At 33.3% G+C, this 23,841-nt stretch overlaps 1 protein-coding gene across 4 annotated transcripts in view; it reads right to left on the bottom strand.

Annotated features, from left to right (window-relative positions):
- Positions 1 to 23,841, bottom strand: part of MAP4K3 (mitogen-activated protein kinase kinase kinase kinase 3) — a 191,730-nt gene that overhangs the window by 96,410 nt on the left and 71,479 nt on the right. For all 4 annotated transcript variants that reach the window (XM_051975155.1, XM_051975157.1, XM_051975156.1 and 1 more), the window contains exons 3-4: positions 10,831 to 10,921; positions 2,077 to 2,141 (exon numbers count right to left, since the gene is read on the bottom strand). In XM_051975155.1, the coding sequence (XP_051831115.1) occupies positions 2,077 to 2,141; positions 10,831 to 10,921 (156 nt within the window). The remainder of the gene's footprint in view (positions 1 to 2,076; positions 2,142 to 10,830; positions 10,922 to 23,841) is intronic.

Here is a 23,841-nt window from a genome sequence, read left to right on the forward strand (position 1 = left end):
TAGAACCACCATATTTGAAGCTTAAAAAAAGGACCTTTTAAATGACATAATAGATAGAGGGAAAAACTTAGCATTTTTGATGTGACAGCTTTTATTGATATAACACTAATTCAAAATGAATTAATAATCCTCAATATTTGTTGGCATTCTGAATAAGCAACAAGACTAATTAAATATTCTGGTATATTCAGGTAAATATTACAAAATACACTTTTAAAAACGACTGCAGCTTAAGCCAAGAGATTTACTGAAGCACACATTTTACTGAAAGTAATAATACAGATTTTAACAAACCTGAATTTGTTTTTCAGGTCCTCAATGATATAGTATCCCTATCTTTCTCTCACCTTCATTTTATCATTGCTCCTCTCATATAATCTCTAACTCAGCAATTTTCACATATACTATACTTCCCCCAACTTGTTTTTTGGTACATGCTATTCCCAACATACTCTTTCTTCTCTCTACAATTCAAAATATTAACTATTTGGAACTAGCTTAAGTTATATCTCTTCCACAAAGCCTTCTAAGAATAATTTGATGACATGGCACCAAACTCATCTTGTCATTATCTTATTTCATTTATTTTTAAAGTAATGTCAAAAGCTATTTACTATGCCTACTATGTGTAATCTTATTTGGAATATATAGAGGCAAATAAGAAATGCATTCAATAAGTTTATAATCCAAGCAAGCATATAAATAACCATTATATAAAAGAGAAAAATATAAAAATATAAAACATGCTAAGTAGTATGAGAACTTCGAGGAATAAATTACTTCCAATATGAGGGTGTTGGGGAAAGCTTCCTAAAGCACAGGATATGATCTGAGTTGGGTCTTAAAAGATAGGTAGGGTTTCAAGAGGCAGAAATTATGGAGTGTGTGTGTGTGTGTGTGTGTGTGTGTGTGTGTGTGTGTGTGTGTGTAGAACATATTAAACACAAATGTAGCTGAGCAAAAAAGGACAGGACAGTTGGGACACATTTATAGATCAGTGACTATCTGTATTTGACTATAATTTAGAATACTTAAAGGGAAATAATGCCTTAAATGCTAAACTAATGAACATGAATGAACTTTATTCTACAGGTAACCAACAGTCCCTTAATATTTTTGAGTAAAATGGCATAATCATATTTATGCATTAAGAATATTAATAAAGCAATAGTGTAGATCATTTGGAAGAATACAAAATGGGCCAGATATGTGTTGGAAAGTGAGAAAGGTAATTCTAACAAGGAAGGCCTGGACAGGGATGCCAGTGTAAATCAGAGATACTTCTGAGATAAAAAGAACAAAGCTTCATATAGCATTTAGAGACAAGCTTGTGAGAGGAAGAACAAAAGATGATATTGAGATTTTGAGTCAATGATTAGGAGAACTGAGTTACAAACAAATCAGGAGAGATATTCAGAGGAAGTATAGTAAATTTCACTTTGGATATGCTGCACTGAATATGATTATAACTTACATTTATATAATATTTTACAAAGTACAATGATATTTCTTAATGACAGACCTAAACAGTTAAGTAATGTGAGCATTATTATTCACATTGTATAGATGAGGAAACTGAGGCACAGGGAGGTGAAATAGTTTTATCTCTTAAGTGGTAAAGCTAAGAATGAGTCCCAGTGCTCTATTATACTGTACTATCTTTCTATTATACTCTATTGTCTGTTCAGGTGGCAAAAAGGAGTTATATTTAACCTGTCCTTGCCAAAATCAGAGGCAGAGACAATCCCCCAAACTTTGTATTTCTCATTGTCAAACAGATGTCATCTCTTTGAAGCTAGGTAGTATAGTTCCTTGCACAGGAGAAAGAATAAATTTTTACTCTTATGTTTTTCCTAAAGTACTATGAAACACGACAACCTGGCACTGGGGATTTGTTGTGCTATAATATAAAGGATTTTTATATTATTAATCCATGAACTGCTCACAAACATTTAAATAGTAACCTATGGAAGTAACATGAAGCAACTTTTTCTTTCCAAATTATTTTTGTTGCAATGACATTATAAATAAAAGTCTATTCACCTTTTAAAAATATATATATGAATTCTGACTTACCATGATATATGTCCTGCAAAGAACCACCTCCACAAAACTCCATGCAAATCCATAGTTTATCTCGCCTATTGTGAAAAAGCATGCATTTATAATTTTCTTATGGCTATATTTATCTATGGTAAGGTAAAATATATCTTAATTATTTTACAATAAAAAGCAATCTACATTAAAACTTTCATTTAATCTCTAAAATTTAATGACTTACTTGTAATAATGTATCTATAATTCAAAACAAAATAATTTTACTATGGATAATTTTTTTTTTTTTTTGGTGGCAATTGGGGTTAATTAACTTGTCCAAGGTCACACAGCTAGGAAGTGTTAAGTGTCTGAGGTCACTCCTGACTTCAGGCTGGTGCTCTATCCACTGTGCTTTAAATCAATTTAAAAAATAAAAATAAAAGCCTTAACTTTTTAGATGTAAAAACTTTTAGATATAAAAAGCCAAACCAACATATTTTCTTGCCTTTTGCTATCACCCTACTATGCTATCTTTGACTTAATACTGATCGAGGAAGAAACATTTGGAGTAATTTTAAAAAGCTGTCATTAACTTCTCTAAGAAAATGGAGGTTCCCCTTTCATTATATAAAGTTTTACATGTAAACACCTCACTCACTCATTTGTCTGATAGTAGACAATAATCTTCAAAGCATGTCAAGTATTTTCAGATTCTAAAACTACTAACTCTGCAAAAGCATCTTTTTGTGGTTGTAGTCTGGGCCCCCTAGAATTTTAGAAGGTAATCTTGTGATCTTCATCCATGGAAGAAGCATCCTAATCAACAATATTACCAATCTCTGAAATAACAGAATGGCCATGATTTTAAGGAAGATGTAAAAATAAGTGATGAAAAAGCCTGCCATCTCTGGGAGAAAACCCATCAAGTAATAAGTCAGAAAAGGAAAAAAAAATGACTTCATCTGGTAGATCTAAATTGGAATAATAATAATCCAGTAACATGCAAAATAGCTTTTTTACAAACAGTGTTTAAAATGTTTACTATTTATGTAGTTATATCTAAGCAAAATTTCTATAGTCAGGGCGAGAGAATAATAAGTTTGCTAGCAAAGACTTACTCAAGACTTTAGTGTACATATATGTAGAACATATCCTTTTATGAGTAAGGTTATCAAAAAGAGCTAGAATGTCTCATAAAGTACGATGCTAGAATCCCTAAGCTGGCATTTCAGAAAACCACTGGCCAGGGAAATTAATAGTAGTTTGTTGATCTCTAATCTAGAACTTGCTTCAAATATAATGTGTTACTTTACTTTGCAGCCATCACCTCTAGATAATATAAATTAACTTTCCCTCATTTTTAACATGAATAAATATGCATAACAAACAAAACATAACATTCAAACAAAGAACAAAAACAATGATGGCAATAGAAAGGATATATTCTGTTACATGCAATTTATTTCTACATTTCCTAAAATTCCCGGTTTTTGTTTCATTGATCTGTTTTCTTTTATGTGTCACCCCCACCCCCCACCATACATATACAACAGAGCCCTCCCTTGTAAAAATCAAGAGTGAAATAAAATAAATTATTACATTGAAATTATTACATCTCCTATATATCTCTAGTTCATCACCTCTGCAGAGGCAGAATATAAATTTCATTATCAGCAAAACCTTAGAGGTCTAACAATGTTGTTTTTCCTCTACATTACTGTAATCACCATGAAAATTGTTCTTCTGGTTATTTTGTTCTGTATAAATCCCAAAAATCCTCCCCCAAGTCTCTCTGAATTCTTCATATTTGCCTCTTTTAAAAATAATAATTATTTTCAGTTTTGGAATAAAATAGCATTTCCATTACGGAGTATAGAACTTGCTATTCCTTTTAAAGATATAATAGAATTATCATGCAAATTTCTTTTTTTTCCTTCCCTCCTTCCAACCTAGAAATGGCTACCATCACACACACACACACACACACACACACACACACACACACACACACGTATGTGTTTGTGCATGAATTATTCCATACATACCTCTAATTATCAGTTCTTTCTCTGGAGGTAACTAGCATCTTTCTTCATATGTCCTTTATTATTAATTTGGGTATTTATAACACTCAAAATTACTTATTTGCTCAAAGTTGTTTTTAAAACAGTACTGCTGCTACAGCATACAACTTTCTCTTTGTTCTGCTCACAAGTCTTTTGGTGTTTTTCTAAGATCACCGAGCTCATCATTTCTTACTGCAAAGCAGGACTATTCACAATCATCTATCACAACTTCTTTGGTCATCCCTCAACTGATGGATATTCCTGCAATGGTTATTTGCAATTCTTTGCCACTATTGCTATAAATATTTTAGAAAATACATGTTCTTTTCTTTTTTTTCCCCAATCACTTTTGTAAATATAACTATATGTGGTATTGCTGGGTCAAAGTGTTTAGGCAGTTTAATTAGGGGCATAATTTTAGATTGCTCTCCAAAATGAATGGATCAGTTCACAACTCCATCAACAATAAACCAATTTTTCCACATCTTAGATCTTTCCACATTCTTAGAGAGCACAAACATTACGTTACATTCTTCCTTAGAATATATAAAATAACTTCCTTAGAAGAAACATGATCAACTAATGGCTACATACTTTGTTTCCTATTCTTTGCTACCCAATAAGAGCTGCTATAAATCTTTTTATACATCTTTTCCCTGTAGAAATCTTTGATTTCTTTGATACCCAATAGTAGGCATATATGAAATCAAAAAGAATATGCTTTTAGTGACTTTCAAGTATTAAAAATCATTTCTACTAACAATGTATTAATGACTTGTGCTCCTATATTTACTTTAATATTTGCAATTTCTTCTTTGTCTATTTGACAAATAAATGACGTTGTCTATTTTACTTATTATGATTATCAGCATCTTTTTTAAAATAATTATCCCCCCAGCCATAATACTTGTGAAACATGATCTCTTACACTACTCTCCACTAAATGTGACTTTTTATATTTAGACCATTTATCCATATGGACCTTAGCAAGGCATATGGTGTAAGATTTGCACTAAGCCTACTTTGCCCCAGACTGCTTTCAAATTTTCTGAGCACTTTTTGTCCTTGAGTTTCTGAATACTACACTAATACTACACTATTGAGTTACTGAATACAACAACTTTCTGGGTTGACCTAGGCTGTCCAATGGCTAACTTTTCTATATTTCAAACGTTTTCCTCGAGATTAATTCCTGATGCTTTCCACAGATACATTAATAATTCTTTGGTATTTTAATTAATACAATGCTAAGTCTGCAGATGAATCTGGCAGATTATGGCATGGAGAGTTGAAAACGATTTTGGAGGTCATTTAATTCAACTTCTACACAAAAGGAACCCACTAAAACATACTTGACAATTGAGGTCTAGTTTCCAAGGAAGGAAAGCCCATATTCTCCTCAGGCAATAATGGCAAGTTTTCCCTGATATTGAGTCTGAATTCTCAACTTCCCTTCAGTGTTTCTCCTTCTGTTTTTTTGAGTCAAGCAAAACAAGTCCAATTATCTCTCTCCATGTGACAACCCTTTAAATACTTGAAGCCAGCTGTTATATTCCTTCCCACCTCCTCAGGCTAACCAGAACTAGCTTCAGATGATTTTCATTTTAAAGAATCCACAGTCGTTCACTACCTTGGTAACCTTCTGGACATTCACCACTTTACTGACATCTTTCTTAAGAGATACCACAGCAAACAAAATACAAAGCTTTGGATGAAATATAACAAGGCAAAGTACAAGAGTACATACCTTCTTCCAGCTTAACCTTTTCCTTTCTCCTTCCATTTTCTTCTCCTCAATGAGTGCAGATTCACATATCTATTTATCTAGCCCTGAATCTCTGTATTCATATCTCCAACTGCTTATTAGAAATCTTACTAACATGGGAAGTCTCAGACACCAAACTCAGCATATTCCAAACAGGACCCCGTTACTTTTCCTCCCAACGGGCTCTTGAATGTGATATGTCCCTAATACTATTGAGGGTTTCACCGCCCTCTGAGATGCCCAAACACCAAAGCCAAGTACCTTTTTAACTATTTTTCACCCCCCAACCTCTACCTTATAGCTTCCATTTTCTACAAAAAACTTTTCATGATGCCCCTTAATTCCATCTCCTTCCTTTCTAGGTTTATTTCTGGTGTGTCCCATTATGTCCTATTTATACATAAAGATTGGCAGGCTGCCCTCCCAATGGGATTGTGAGCTTCTTGAGAACAGGAGCAACTTTTTACCACTCTTTTTAACTCCAAAACTTAGTAGGTAATAAATGCTTAATGACTAAGACTTGGCTATCTCTGGATGATGCAATTTTCTGGTCAACAATCCCAGCATTGGCTGAACTTTCAAGTCATACTTCTACCTAATACTCCCCCCCTACCCTCCTCTTCCAAATTCACTGGTTGTGGTAGTCTCTTCCTTGTTCTTCCTCAGATAAGACCTTCCATCTCTCAAGTTGATATATTTTAACTGGCTAGTCCCCAGGCATGTGATTTTCTCCCTCCTCATCTATATTTCTTGGCTTCCCTGCCTTCCATAAATTTTCAACTAAAACCCCACCTTTTATAAGAAGCCTTTCCCAATCCTCAATGCCAGTGTGTTTTACTTTTCTCCAAATTTTTATGTATATAGCTTGTTTGTATATAGCTATCTGAGTATTGTCTTCCCCTTGAGAAAAAAGCTTTTTGTCTTTCTTTGTATCATCAGCACATAACATAGTGACTGGCACTAAATGAATATTTGTTGATGTGATTATTAATTTCCTATTTCTAAAGCTATGCTGCACCTCTTAATACAGTCCAAATGTGCATTATTTTTTTTGACTGCAACATCATACTGATAACTCACATAAAGCTACATAAATAACACTGCCACTTTTTCTAAATAATTGTTGTCTGTTTATGTCTTTTCCATCTTTTGTCCTATTTAATTTTTAATTTTATTGAATTTCTTTAGCTCCATCAAAATGTTCTATCAAGATCTTCTTAGTCATTTACTGTGTTAGCTATCCCAAGTAGCTAGTAAAATCAATAAATTGGATGAACATAATATCAATACCTTTATTCAAATCACAAAAATGATAAATGTCACAGGATCCTGCTCAGATCCCTGGGATACTCCACTGAAGATCTTCTGTCACGTGGAAAATGAATCATTAACAAATATTCTTTGAGCCTGGCCATTCAATCAGTTCCAAATCCATATGATTAAATTGCTTTCACATACATACAAACATACCTTCCCCTCAAGAATAGTAATTTAAGAAGATACTATCCAGGGAATGGATCTCGTGCAGTTTCCCTTACTACTCTAGTGATCTTGTCCAACCCCCCTCCCAAAAACAAAACAAAACAAAAAACAAAAATGCAAGTGAAGTTAGTTTCTCATTATCTATTCTTGATGAAGCCATATTGGCACTTTTCAATTACTCATTTCCTTTCTGCCTAGTGGTCAAAATATTTCTTTTATTTATTTGTTATATAATTTCTCTAGAGATCACCATCAAACACACTGGTCTCTAATCTGTAAACTCTGTTCCCTTCCTATTTTTAAAAAATCAAGTCAACAATCAACAGTCATTAAGATCCTACTATATGCCAGATACTCTGCTAAACACTGGGGATACCCCCAAAAAAGACAAGTTAGCTCCTGACTATAAGAAACTTACACTCTAATAGGGGTAATAACAAATACATACAATATAAAAGGAAAGGCAAAGAGGAGTAGAGAAAGGGCTTCTATAGAAGACAAGATTTAATAGACTAATAAAGACAAAGAGATGAGTAGTCACAGTGGAAGAGAGAGAGAGCATTCCAGGCATGGGGGATGGCCAGAGCTCAGAGATGAAAGAAGAAGTATCTTCTTGTTTGTAAAACATCCAGGAGATCATATCAGAGAGTAAAATGTAAAAAGACTGAAGGTCTCTAAACACACCAAACAAAGGTCAAGATTTGCCTTTTTTCTAATATTGTGATACTTCTCCCAACTTTCATGATCTGATCTGCCTTAGTAATCAAACCTGCAATCTTTTGAACTAAAGGATCTAATTTATCTGGGCCAGTTGGATTGAATCCTTGAGGTCTGCAAAACACCTTACTTTTTTAGGTCATTTTTGTTTCGTCATTTCTAGTATAAGGTATCATTTATTTTGGCAGAGCAAGGAGCAACAAAATCAGAAATGAATGGCTTGGCCTTCATTATTTTGTCAATTATCATATTAACATCCAAAGGAAAGTGCCCTATCCCTTCTTAGAGTCCATGTTTTTTCTTTCAAGATGTTTTTTAATTAACAAAAATTGGTTTTCATTCCCTCCCATTATTCCTGCTCTTCCCCCTATCCTTCACAGTTGGGGGGAAAAGAAAAAGAAAAACAAAATACATTATAAATTTGAATAATCATGCAAAATAAATATTTCCTTTGGCTATATTAAAAAAAATTCCCTTTCTGCATATTACTCCATGATCTTCTGGCAGGAGGCAGGTAGCATTCCTCATCATTGGTCCTCTGGAATTATGTCTGGTTATTGAGTTGCTCACAATTCTTACAACTTTCAAAACTGTTTATTTTTACAGTTGTTGAATTACTATATTATTGCATCTGCTTACATCATTAATTCAGACAAAACTTCCAAATTACTTCTAAAAGTGTCACCTTTTATTATTTCTTCTAGTCCATTAATATTCCAAACATTCATGTATCACAATTTGTTCAGTCATTTCCCAATTAATGGCAATTTTCTCTCCTTTGGTTTCTAGTTCTTTGCTACTACAAAAAGAACTTCTATTAATACTTATGCATGAGTCCTTTTTTTTCTTCGATCTCTTTGGACTTTAAGTGTAAGAGTAGTATCATTGAGCCAAAAGTATAAACAGTTTGGTGACATGTATAACGATTTCATTGCAATGGTTCACCTGTAATATTAGGTAGCAAAAACTTCCATCTGTCCAACATTTAAATATGAGAACAAATTAGGAGCACATCCATGAGGTACAAAGGGTTTGTGGCTGCCTCATGTGGCCATCATGTGGCACTGCTTTTATCAGATATTATGATCTGTAGAAATTACTTCTCTGAGACTAAAGTACAGGGGAAGAAAGGGATAATGAATTTTAACCAGAGGCACTTGGGAGAAAATAAGGATATAGGATATGAAATAGAAAATAAAATTCAGAAAAGAATGGAAAGCAAAACAAACAAACAAACAAAAAAACAGATGTCCATCTAATGGAACACAATTCAACAATGTGGTGAGGAATATAACAAAGTATTATTTCACTTTAAGAAAAAAAAAAAACAACAAACATGAAGAATACAAGGAAGCTAAGGAAAACCTTTTGTGAATGGAGGCAAAGCGAAATGTGGAAAACTAGGAATACAATATGAACAGTTTAAGAATATAAATAAAAAAAAAACAAACAGGAAGCTGAAATGTTATAATTACTAAATTTGGGCCAGAAAAAAAAAAAAGAGACTATACCTCCCTCCTTTCTTTGAAGAGGTGGGGAACTATAGAAACTGAATCCTGCATATACTGTTGAATTTAATTATATGCTAATTAATTTTGCTTATTAACCGATTGCATCCCTCCCCCCCCCCCCCTTTTTAAAGAATGGCTTTCTGTAATGCAAATTAAGACAACTCTGAGGTTATTACTTCACACTTCTCAGATAGGCTAAGTTGACAGGACAAGATAATGATAAATTGTTGGGAGGGGATGTAGGAAAATTGAGACACTAATATAGAATTGTGATATGATCCCACTATAATGGAGAGCAATTTGAAACTATGTCCAAAGGACTATGAAACTGTACATATCCTTTAATCCAGCAATACCACTACTGGGTTTATCTCCCAAAGAGATCATAAAAGAGGGAAAAGGATCCACACATGCAAAAATGTTTCTAGTAGTCCTTCCTATAGTCCTAAAGAACTAGAAATTAAGTGAATGCCAATTAGTTGGGAATGGTTGAATAAGTTATAACATATGAATGTAATGGGATATCATTGTTCTATAAGAAATGATGACCAGGCTCATTTCAGAAAAGCCTCAAAAGACTTACATGAGCTAAAGCTGAGTGAAGTGAGCAGAACCAGGAAAACATTGTACATTTTAACAGCAAGATTATGTGATGATCAACTGTGATGCACTTGGCTCTTCTCAGCAATGTGGTGATTCAAGACAATTCCAATATACTTGGTATGGTAAATGTCATCTGCCATCCAGAGAGAGAACGATGGAGATAAAATATGAATCGAAGTATAGCATTTTCACTTTTTTTGTTTGATTACTTTTTTCTTCTCATGTTTTTTTTCCTTTTTGGTCTGATTTTTCTTGTACAACATGTAAAAAATGGAAATGTGTTTTAAAAGATTGCACATATTTAACCTGTTACATCAGATTTCGTGTTGCCTTAGTAAGGGAGGGAGGGAGAAAAATTTGGAACACAAAGTCTTACAAAATCAAATGTTGAAAACTATTTTTACATGTATTTGGAAAAATAAAATATTATTGAGCAAAACCAAAAAATGTAGGCAAATATTTAATAAAATAAATAAAACACAATAGACACACACAAAAAAGAATGGCTTTCTGTGTGGGAGAAGAAAAAAAGCAGATATGCTCAAAAATAATGATTATATAGTTTATTATACATAATCCTATAGTGATACATTTATTTTTCATTCTTCACCTAATATAACATTTTTTAAAAATTTGAAAACAAATATTATACCTGAGATAGCTGCCAAAATAAGCAACAATGTTTGGATGTTTACAGTCTTTCATCATAATAATTTCTTGCTGCACAACTGCAAAGTCTTCTCCTGAAAAAGAAAAAGATGAATATTCAGTAGTTCATCAAAATAAGTTTTAAATTTCTATCAACTTCCATAACATGTTCATTTTATTTTTTTTAAAATGATAGCTTAGTCATGATAATTATCAGTACAATCATGACTACATAAATTGGGGGAAACTAGTATGTCCTAATGGAAGCTCTGAATCTGAATTATGATAGCTAGACAGATAATTATTCCACCTTACAGATAACACTGGGCATAGACAATTTTATGACAATAAACAATGGTCTCTTGAAAGACGAGATATAAAAATTTTTTGCTAGCAAAGTAGCATAAATTACAGCTCTCCAAGGTCTATACGCAATCAAGAAGCCTAAACTTGTGGAGAAGGGTTGCCAGATGGTCTGAGTATACAGAGTTGGCTTGTATTTCAGTGCCTTGTCCTTGTTTCAATTGAGTTGGGATGCAAAACAATCCAGTATCCGAGTCTCATTTTGTCAATACTCAGTCTCTTCTCCCTACTCCCTCATGCCTAACTATGCCCTGTATTTTCTACAGTAAAATCTGGCAATCCTATAGCAGTATCACATACTGTAGCTCCTGAATGAACACTTGTAATGGGAGTAAGAAAACGGAGTAGAATGTAATTGTGTACAATTATACAGTACTTTAAAGGATAGGAAAACATGAAATCCACCCTAAATGGAATAGCTTTATTGATTTTAAAAGCTCTTTTAAGTCTAAAAGTAGCTTGATTAAATATGTATAGAAATGATTAGTATTATTAATAGTAGAAATTAGTAGTAGAAAAAAAGAGACCGTAAGTTTCAACTTCTCAAATAAATACTCAAACCATTAATTAATAGGTCAGTGTTCAGGATTAAACGTCTATTTAGATTTGGCTACTTCTTGCTATGTATGGTACTTCAAATTGGAATAATGCAAACATGTTCTACAAACCAGTACCAGCGTCTATCTAACAGACTGAGAATAGAGGGATAAGGGGATAAGGAATGTGTATAGTGGGAAAAGTCTCCATTTGAGGTGCCATCAATATCTGTTATAAGGAATAGAATAAAATAAGCATAGTACCTCAAGTTCTTACTTGTAGAGAGACAGAACTTTGGAGAAGTATACTTGAAACAAGGTGTTAACTCAGTGGAATTGATGAGATGATGGTTCTCTAGTTCACATATATACTTGGTACTTAGTATGGTGATGTAATCAGTAATTACAATAATGTAATTACAATAATGTATTTAAGGGATAAGAAGGCCTGGAAATGAGCCATTTTATCTTTGACTAGCCTCCTGATGGCTCTCCTGCCTCCTGCACTCCCTGCACTAAGATCAAGGCTGGTCCCGAAGACCTCCAGAAAGCTAGCCTGGACATTACACTTACTCCCTGCCTAATGTAAGGATTCCAAACAAGTTCTTTAAAGGTTAACTAGTTGAAGATAATATTCCTCATTGCTTAAAAGAACGAAATGTAATCGAGTCAATATCCTTTATGGTATGCAGTACTACTATGTTATAAGAAATGATGAGCAGAAAACGTCTAGGAAGACTTATATGGACTGATGAAAAGTGAAGTTGATGCAGGTTGTGGTCCCTTTAAGAACTGATTTTGTTTCTGATTCCCAACCCCTCCTAGCTGATGCATTATCAATCCAGGAAGCTAGGACCTTTTGATTCACAAATCCTGGTCAAAAGCACCTCTTTGAATTCCAATAGAAGATCCTGGCCTGTTCCAGCCCTCATTAGCCCCCATTCTAATGATCTGCTCAAGTTTCCCAACCCCCACCAAGCAAACTCAAGCCCCCACTGAAAGCCCAAACGAGCCAACCTGGGACTCCACTCACAGGCCCCGTTAGCTAAATCTCTCCTTATAAAAGAATCAAATTGGAGCCCTCTCTTTGCAGAGGTTCCAAACATGCCAACCTTACAACAGGGGTCTCTGTCCACTGGAATCCTGTTTCCAGTGTCCTCTTATCTCTTTATCCTTACTTATTTCCTTAACTATACTTTAACTTTACTTCCAAACCCCATAAGAAACCTCTTTTATCAATCTAGCTTTTTGGGCCTGTAAATTCCTTTATAGGGGACTCTTTGCTCCGCCACTAGACCTCATTTATTAATTCCATATCCTTGCGCTGAATCCAAAAGGGTTGCAAGGGAGCTCTATTTGGCTCCCTGTATCCCGAACCTGCCACTAGACCTCAATTAAACCCTAATTTAATTTAGGTACCCCATATCTACACCTCATTTTGATGAGAGAGCAGCAAAGAGAGCAGGAGAATATTATACAGTAATAGCAATAGTAATCAACTATAAAAGCAGGGACAATAAATTCTTAATTTACTTCTCTTTTATGCCACAGAAAATGACTTCTGTAATGAAAGAGTTAGGACAGAAATGTCTAAATAGAAAACTATATCAAGATAAATAAGGAAACAGTTGGTCAGGGCCCAGATGAACTACTAGATGATCCCACTATATCATCATTATGTTTTCTAAAAATCTTGGAGAAGGAAAGTTTCTAAAGAACTAGAGAAGAATGATTAAATTATTTTTTAAATTTATTTATCTATTTTATTGAAGAGAACAGAATATTCAAAAGCTAGGATGCTTGATTTGGGTTTCTGGCAAAAATATAGAATAGATTTTAGTCCTCTAAAAAAACCTGTTATATTTTTTACGACTACACATATATAACCCATATTAAATGTTTATTCCTTTAGGAAGGAGGTAGAGAAGAAAAGGAGAAAATTTGAAACTCAACATTTTATTTTAAAAATGAATGTTAAAACTGTTTCATGAAAGGGGTTAGGGAGGATTCTGGGAAGATGACAGAGTAGGTTAATAAATTTTGAGCTCTCCCAATTTCCCACACAAATAGAACAAATTTGTACTTCAGAATGAACATAAACTGGTGAAAATTCAAGAACTGCAGCAGAACAGTCAGTCTACCCCCAGAAGATCTGAAGAAAGACACTGGACTTGGGGATTAACTTGTCTGAATTACAAACACCTCAGAGGACAGAAACAAGAAATGGACCCCTCAGGGGTGCTGGGTGTGACTGGAGCCACAGCAGAAAGTTTGCAGAGTTAGGGTGTGAGTTTGGGAAGAGAAGTGAATCTCAGCTGATTGGGAATGCCAAGCTAGCTGTGCTACTCAAATGTGGCCCTGCGCAAGAAAGAAGCAGCATCCAGGGAGTGAGCAAGCAACAGAGTAAGGACACTGTTGCCTGTGAGCATCTGCAGGAGGGTGGAGCACCATCCAAGAAAAAGAAGATCATGAAAAAAAAAAGTTGACCAACTGAAAAAGAAGATACAGGGTCTCAAAGATGATAATAATTGTTTGAAAATTTGAATTGGGCAATGGGAAGCCAGTAAAGCAATGAGAGACCAAGAAATAACAAAACATTATAAAAAAAATAAGAAAATAGAAGATAATGTGAAACATTTTATAAAGAAAAATAGGAGAACAGATCAAGAAGAGTAAAAATAAGAATAATTGAAATGCTATAAAATTGAAATGCTACCAAAAATAGGACTAAGAAAATTGTCCTGGAGTGATAGAACAAGAGGAGAAAGTAAAAACAGAAAAAAAAAAAAATCTACCAATCACCACCTCAAAGAGATCCCTCATGGAAAACACACAGAAATATTATTGCTAAATTTCAAAATCCCCAGATCAAAGAGAACATTTTGCAAGAAACAAGAAACAATTCAGATGTGCTGGAGCTACAATCAGAATTGTACAAAATTTATTAACAGCTACAATAAAAGACTGTTTTGGAATCATATCTACCAATAATCAAAGGAACTAGGCCTGCAACCAAAAATATCATATTTAGCTAAATTATTTATAGTTCTGAATGTATGAGGGAAAAAAATGGACTTTCAACAAACTTGCAGATTTTCAGGACTTTCTATCCAACAAAACTGAACTTAAAAAATTTAACATAAGAGCCAATATCAAAGATCATTTTTAAAGAACTCATTACGGACATAAACAAATTGTTCAATTATTTTTTAAAATGGGAAATGCATACTATGTTTAAGATTCACATCAACAATAGGGTAGTTCACTGTATGACTTTAGGCAAGTCACTTAGTCCCCAAAACAAAAACATAGGATAGCTCAAAAGAAAGATTGGCAGAATTAAGTTAAATATACTAATTATATTTTACAAATGAGATGCAAAGGAAGACTAGACATCAAGGCATTAGAGAGAGGAGGAGAGCCTACTTACATTGAGAATGAGTTCAATAGGCAACATTACATATATACCTTGAAAGATATAGTACCCTCCAAAATCTAAAGAAATAAGGGAGAAGGGATGGATGGAAGAGGAAGCAAAAATTGAGGGAAGAAGACAAGAAAGGGATCCTTGGGTGGGAGGAGGTTAAATAGCAAGCTAAGTTATGAAGTAGAATTTACTTAGAATCAGCAGAGATAAGACGTGTGAGTATGTGTATGTATCTATTATATATATATATATATATATATGTATGTATGTATTGATACATATGTATATAAAAAATATCTTTTCTTAACTGTAGATTGCTTAGGGGTGGTGGCATGGATGAAAGAGGGGAAAAAAGAATAAAGAAAGATGTGCAACAAAGAACCAAAGAACAATTTACAAGAAAGTAAAGAAAATATGGATATTCATGAATATAATTTTTTCTACTAATACACACACACACACACACACACACACACACACACACACAATACTATATATACACTTTCTTGATCTGGTAATTTGTTGTATATATAAAAAATCTTCCCTGATATTCTGCTGGGCAATGTTCTCTTTTGTTTTGCTTTATTTTGTTTTCTATTTCTTTTTATATCCCTTTCTTTTTTCTTATTGTTTTTTCAAACAAATTAAATTTAAATATAAAGAAGAGAAAAAATTTTGTTTTAATGTGTAATTTGAAAAAGAAAATACTATTTAAAAGGGAAAAAAAAACAACTAATTTTAACTAATTTTAGTGATAACCTCTGGTTTTCCAAGTCTTCAATTCTAAATATATTCGTTGTTTTTCTTTCCCTACCAGAAGTCAGCACTAAGTGGGTGGGGAGTTGAGGGGTGAAAGAGCCACTAAAAAAATTCAATTACATCAACCATATCTATAATATTGTACATGTTTCCATAACCTCTGCAAAAAAGTATAATTAATAAATAATTCAACTCTTCTCTAAGATTAGGCTATCTTCATTATAATTACATACCAGTCACTGACATATTATTTTCTTGATTCTGCTTATTAGTTCATATACATTCTCCTGTAGTTCTCTGAGTTCCTATTATTCATAATCTGAGGGAATATTATAATCATAGCATAATTTGTTTTGTCTAGTCATTCTCCACTCTCTATTCAACAAACATTTACTTTGTTTCTAGTTCTTTACTACCAAAAAAACCCCCCAAAGATGCTATGAATATTTTAATATATGAAATTTTTCTTTTCTTTCTTTTTTTTTTTTTTTTTGTTTTTGGCTTAGGAGTTAGCATATGATTCCCAAAGGGATTTACAAATTTCCCTACAAACCTTTCACTAACATTTTTATTCTTAAATTTTTTTCCAAATTGTTGGGTATAAATTGAAACTTCAAAATTGTGATTTTCGTTTCTTGTATTATAAATGATTTGGAGCAATATTCAGAAGGTAGTTAACAGTTTGGAGAATAGTTTATTCTTTTCTTATTTTTGACTAATCTGTTGGGGAATGTCTGTAGTACTTATATATATATATTAATTCTCTAAACAATTTGGATATCAAGACTTTATCAAAGATAGTTAATGTGAATATTTTTCTCAGCTGATATTTTTTTCCCCTTTTTATTCTAGCAATATTGATTATATTCATTTAAAAGATTTTGAATTTTATGTATTCAAAATTTTTTCTTCTTCTCTGCTCTTGAACACACTATCAAAAAACAATTAATATCTGGGGAAATAAAATAATGATCACAAAAAAGCTATGCTAAATTCATAAATAACAAGAATAATAAGTCATGTCAGACTAATTTTATTTTCTTTTTGAAAAAGTTACATTAAACTGGTAAGATAGAGGGGAGGATAGAGGGAATATGATATATCTAGATTTTAGTCCAGAGTTTGTTTTGGGGGGAAAATATGGTGAAGTAGGCAAGACAACAGTACACCTAAATGGATTTCAAAATAGCTGAATGATTAGAATTAAAAAAAGTAGTCAAGGTTCAAATCAATATGGAAAGATATTTCTAGTTTAGAGATGAGGATTTTTTGATGATTAGAGTTGTAAAAATATAACAGAGTTTTAAGTCATTAAACGCCAATAAAAAAGTGGGAATATTTGATGACATATCCCAAATAGAGTACTCTTATTCAAACTTATCCCTCCTCCAAACTTATCATTGTCTCTGAAAGTCACCCAGATTTAAAAACATGTTAATCCATTTTTATTTTTCCCTACCCCCAAATGTAGTCAGTCAATCACCCTGGTCTTGTACACTGCACCTCTACAATTCTCACTTTTCTCACAACTACCACATAGCAGCAGATCTCATTGCTTCTTGTCCAGACAACTACATTAACTTACAACTAGTCTTCCCTAGACAAACATATTCTACATTCCAAATAATCATTCTCACAGAGATTTAGGTCTTCTGGTATGACACTATATCCCAAATTATCCTTTCTGATACTGGTTGCATCTTCTTTTATCTCTATTCTCTCCCCTATCTCACCCCACTCATTAATCCTGGAGATAGTTATGATGCTCTTTATCCCCTACTGCTACCACTAAACAATTAAGTGAATTTCATTCAAACACTGATGCTAAGTGAAATGAGCAGAACCAAGAGATCATTATATACCTCAACAACGATACTGTATGAGGATAATTCTAATGGAAGTGGATCTCTTCGACAAAGAGATCTAACTCAGTTTCAATTGATCAAGGATGGACAGAAGCAGATACACCCAAAGAAAGAACACTGGGAAATGAATATAAACTGCTTGCATTTTTGTTTTTCTTCCCGGGTTATTTATACCTTCTGAATCCAATTCTCCCTGTGCAACAAGAGAACCGTTCGGTTCTGCACACATATATTGTATCTAGGATATACTGTAACCTATTTAACATGTATAGGACTGCTTGCCATCTGGGGGAGGGGGTGGAGGGAGGGAGGGGAAAAATCAGAATAGAAGTGAGTGCAAGGGATAATGTTGTAAAAAATTAACCTGGCATGGGTTCTGTCGATAAAAAGTTATTTAAAATTAAAAAAAAAAAAAAGAATTTCATTCAAACTAGATTTATTACCCAATCTCCTGGTAACTAGTATATACTGACCACTCATAACTCTCTCTTTATATAATGAGTTTAGTGCCTGGCTCATTCCACTCCAACTCTTGTTCTCACATAAAGATAACATAAAAATGTAATTACCATTTAGATCTATGAATAAGGAAGGATTAATGAGTAAACAAGAGATACAGAAAATCAGAGAGGTCAAAATTGATATTTGATGACAAAAATTAAATAACTTTTTGATCAAAATCAATGCAACTAATAGGAAACCACTTAATTGAGAAAATAAAAATTTCATTTATATAAAGAATCAATTCCAATTTATGAAAAGAACTATTCTTCAAATGGTAAATGGTCAAAAATATAAACAGGAGTGTCTCAAGACGTAAAAAATTATTATTTTTAATATTCTGTATTACCAATAATTTTAAAAATGCAAATTTTTTTTAAATTTAAATTTTATTTTATTTAATAATAACTTTGTATTGACAGAATCCATGCCAGGGTAATTTTTTACAACATTATCCCTTGCACTCGCTTATGTTTCGTTTTTTTCCCCTCCCTCCCTCCACCCCCCCCCCCCAAGATGGCAAGCAGTCCTATATATGTTAAATAGGTTGCAGTATATCCTAGATACAATACATAAAAAATGCAAATTTCAAAACTCTGAGATTCTACTTAACATTCAATAGAATGGAAAAGTACTCTCTACTCCAATCCCATCCCCACATGACAAACACTGGAGAGGCTGCAGGAAAACAAGCACATTGATGCAAAGCTAATGGAAATATGAATTGATCCAGCCACTCTGGAAAGAAATTTGGAACTATGCCCTATATTCACAAAAGTGTCCACAGCATTTGATTCCATAAAACCATTACTAGGCCTAGACCCCAAAGAAATCTAGGAAAGATCCTAAATATACAAAGATAATTTGAAGCAGCACTTTTGTGGAAGCAAAGCATCAGAAACTAAAGAGGTACCTATCTATTGAGCAATAACTGAACAAATTATAGTACAGGAATGTATTTGAATATTGTTGTGCTATATGAAATGACAAAAGGGGATGGTTTCAGAAAAACTTAATATGATTTTGGAGGATCAATAATTAAGAATATGAACAAGGTTAACTCCTGAAAGAGAGGCAACAGATTAAAAATATGTAGAATAAGAGAGGTACTTTTGGACATGGTCTCTATAGGAATGTTTTGCCTGACTATGCATATTTATTACAAGGGTTATTGTTATTGTTGTTCTTCCTCTTCTTCTCTCACCTCCTTCCCCCACTTCCTCCACCTCTTTCCCCTCTACTGTTCCACTCTCCTTCTCCCTCCTCTTCCTCCAGAAATATACTTCCCAGAATCATTTGGAATTATTTTATGAAAACATGTTGGTCTATTCATCTCAGAGTTGTAGAAACTGCAGTCACACACTTCTTTATGCCTCTTCTCTATATAGGAGATCTCACATAGATAGTAGCAAGAAAATTATTTTAATTAAATGGCTAAGTAAATGCCATTCATCTTTTAACTAGTTTGCTTGCATTGGTATCATTCAAAATAATTTCTAAGATCCATATTATTACTGTAGAAACAATGAACAGAATTACCAGTAATTCAGTAATACATGGCTGAGTTCCCAGAGCTGTGATTCTCTCAAACAAACCTCAATTATTATTTCAAAGTGCCAAAGTACAATGAAACAAACAAGATCCAACTGTTAAATTTTGACTAAGAAATGTGGTTTATGTAATTACAATAAACAATTAAAATATTTCTTCTAAAACTATCATCATATCCGTACCACCTTCACACTAACCTTCAATTATTTTTATAATTCCAGAAAAATCTTCAAATTCTAACAGCACATAAATGACAAAAACAATGGAATTCATATAAGAAAGAATTAAATGTGAATAATTTTAGGCAGGAGCCACAAAGCAACAAAGAAAAAGCCCCAAAAGCTCAATTGCTTTCTAGGCAATGTCAAGAGTACTACTACTAAGAATGCCTCCCAGCATATTAGGTTTGATCCCCTTTTTGAAGGATTTAAGGAAAACACAAACAAAAATCACACTGAATGAAAAGTTTTAAATTATGTTTCATTGGAGAAAGTCATATTAATGAGATAAAACATGAATGGAAACACCTAGGAGCCTTTCTAAATTCTAAAATAGTGCAAATTTTATGTGTGACTAATTCTTTATCTACTAGATTTTACCTAATTTTCCATGATCAAAAATACTCCTTATTTGTGTGTTTATTTTATAAATTTTAAGTGTGTTCTGAATTTATTCTTTCATTTAATTTCAGTTGACTCTTCAGAGTTTTCTAGGTAAGTCAAGTCATCTGCAAAAGGAGATAATATTGCTTCCCTTTTTGCCTATGTTTATTCTTCCATTTTTTGGTGTCTTACTGCTATAGTTAATATTTTTGGCCTCATGTTAACCAGTTCTGTCTGGTAATGGGCACCAATAGTTTGTTTCTGGCTTTAATAGAAACATTTCTAGCTTTTTGTTAATATACTTATTGTTTGTTCTTTAATTTAATAAAATAAGATTATTTATTATATTATTGACGATGATCATTTATTTCTATGCTTTCTAATGTCTTTTCAACAGAAATGGGTATTAGCTTTTGTCAAAAAGCCTTTTTACTACCTATTGGGACATTTTGTATCCATATTTTAAAATTTGGGTTTTTTTGAATTTTGAGAATGATTTTAGATTTAAAAAATTAATGGCTTTTGTTTTCACAACTGATCATCCTTTTAATCCTGATAACTGATAATGCAAGTTTTATCAGGACATTTGAGCTTTCAGCCTGAAATTTTATCTTAGGATCTGGAATTAATAAAAATTAGAAGCCAACATCAGAGAAAGTATAATGGTGCTTAGCAAACCATTTTGTTAAAACGAATATTAAAAAAATTATCGTGAACACTAAATTTTATGTTAAAGACTATTAGCAGCTAAGGAGACTTTCCTCTTAATGTAACCAGAAGAACTAAAGATGACAAGATGACAGTATTTGTCTAGCACACAGGTTATTGTTTGAAGCCTATATGAACATATAGATATGACTAAACCATAAAGGGTAATTAATATGTGAATAATAAGAGCACTTTCCTCATCGACTGCTGTGAGAATCAAACAAATAATATTTGTAGAGCACTTAGCACAGAGCCTGGCTCATAACAGCTGCTTAAAAAAGAATTGTTCCCTTTCTTGCCAGAATTTTTAACATTCTTATTGCTCCTCCAAAATGGAAGATGAACATCTGTATCATTTTTTAAAAGTCCCCTTTCTGGACTATTGGCATAAAAGCTAGTGAACAATGCAAGTGGCAAATTTTGGACAATTAAGTTACCTCACTCATTAGAATCAAACTTCCTGGTAGACAGAAACTACTATTTTTTCTTTGTATTCCCACAACTTTGATTGTGCTTGACATATGATAATCACTAAATGTCTAAAGATTGATTGAAACAGAAAAAGAGAAAAAAACAAAACAAAAAACAAGAGCTCTTCTTGAAAGCAGAGACCAGGACCACTGTGAAGAAGGAAGAAACTGAGATCACAAGAATTTTAGAACTCATTAAGAGGAAAGAAGACACATCAAAGGTCCAGGGTGATGATATATATAAAAAGATGAAAAGACAAGGAAGGATAGGGCAATTAACAAAAGAGGTTACTGGACTTCTGTTGTCAGAAGCTTCTCATTATGTCCCCATTATCCCTCTCGTGAAATAATATACCTGGGAACAACATTTCTTAGAAGAATCTTCCACAGCAAAGTAAAAAAGTAAAGAAAGGTGGAAAATACATTAATAGAGACAAATGTAACTGTTAAGAAAAAATGAAGCTTCAACCAGTAAGCCCAAACCAGTAAGGAGGTCATAATGAGAGCAAAGAATGAACGTTGAAAATGTATAAAAATCCTGCTGAAATCCTGCCTTCTATAAGAAACCTATCCCAATCCCTCAATGCTAAAGCCTCCCCTGTGTGGTTATGTGCAATTTCTCCTGTTTATAGTTTGAACACACTTTCTTGTTCGTCTCCTTCATTAGACTGACAGGTCCTTGAGAGCAGGAACTGTCTTTTGTTTTCCTTGGCATAACCAGCGAAGCACTTGGTACAGTGCCTGGTACACAGTAGGTAACTAATAAATACTTAAAGTTACAAATGTGATCAAGTAATAAATAGATAAGAGTATACAAGAAAAAGTTAGTAAGATGGATATGGAATTAATTACATAAAGCAGTTCTTGAAAAAAGACATCAAACAATTGTGTCATCAAAAACGAGACCATGGAAATGTGAATGGAGGGAGAGCATTTAACATACTGTAAACTGAAAAAAAGAAGGACATAAAGAGAAAATAGCAATAAGCTCTATGACTCTGTGATTTAGCCGAGTAAGGGAAGAGGGGCAGAAGACAAGGATCAGAGTAACATAAACAAAAAAACCTCAAAGATTAAGTTCTAGCTTTAAAAAGACTAATAGTGAACTACAATAAAAATAAATTAAAAAAAAAAAACCAGGGAAGTCAGTCAATTCTTAAAGAAATTACTTCATACTACTCTATGGAAGGAAAAACAGAAATTTTTTACCTAAATTGAAAGCTTAAATACTTTGACCACATTAATGAGAAGATGGGACTCAGTGAAAATGAACCTGATGTTGAGCAAGATTGAAGGCATAAGGAGAAGGGGATAGCATGACTTGGATTGTGTCATGAAAGCAATGAACTATGAACTTTGGCAGACTTTGGAAAAGGTCATAGAGTGGAACATAAATAAAATGAAGACTATGCTCTCTTTCTGGGCAGCGAGATAGTACAGTGGATAAAGCACTGGGCTTGGAGTCTGGGAGACTCATGTTCCTGAGTTCAAATCTGACTGTAAATACTTCCTAGTTATGTGACCCTGGGGGCAAATCCTGTTTGCCTCAGTTTCTGTAAAAGGAGCTAGAGAAGGAAAGGCAAACTATTCCAATATTTCTGCCAAGAAAACATCCAAAATGGTCACAAAGAGTGGGATATAACTGAAAAATAACACAATAGAAAGACAGGAAGGCTACAGAGCTTCATGCAATCATGCAGTAGCATAATTTTACACCAGTAGCATAACAAGACCGAAGCAGAGCTAGTTATCCACTGTCCTGATCTTATATTCTTAGTTGAGAAGAGAGGTTAGGCAAGATGTATTAGAACCCGGAAAAAGATTGATTATAGCTTTCAAGGACAAAGCAATCAATCACAACAGAGACCAAGCTGCCTGCAGAGCTGTGCTGAGTTAATCAAACACAACTTTTGAGAAGGCAGTGGTATGTATATATATTCTTACTGGTCATTTTTCATCTAGATATTGAGTTCTCAGCTCAAACTTAGAACTAAAATAAATTGTCCCATTTCTTTCAAAACTAGCATGCCCTGCCTCTGTCTGTATGTTTGTCTCTCTCACACCCATATCCACATGCACACCCATACACAGTTACCACAATTTGTGAATTATTCAGATTAACACTCTCAGACTCTACCTCTCTCCTATGCCTCAAATATCTGGTCAGCAAGTTCTGTTTTTCTATTATTAAGCTTGTATCCATCCCTTCTTTTCCTTTCTGAGATCATTACTC

This window comes from Antechinus flavipes, chromosome 2, assembly GCF_016432865.1.
Source record: "Antechinus flavipes isolate AdamAnt ecotype Samford, QLD, Australia chromosome 2, AdamAnt_v2, whole genome shotgun sequence".
Classification (NCBI taxonomy): domain Eukaryota; kingdom Metazoa; phylum Chordata; class Mammalia; order Dasyuromorphia; family Dasyuridae; genus Antechinus; species Antechinus flavipes.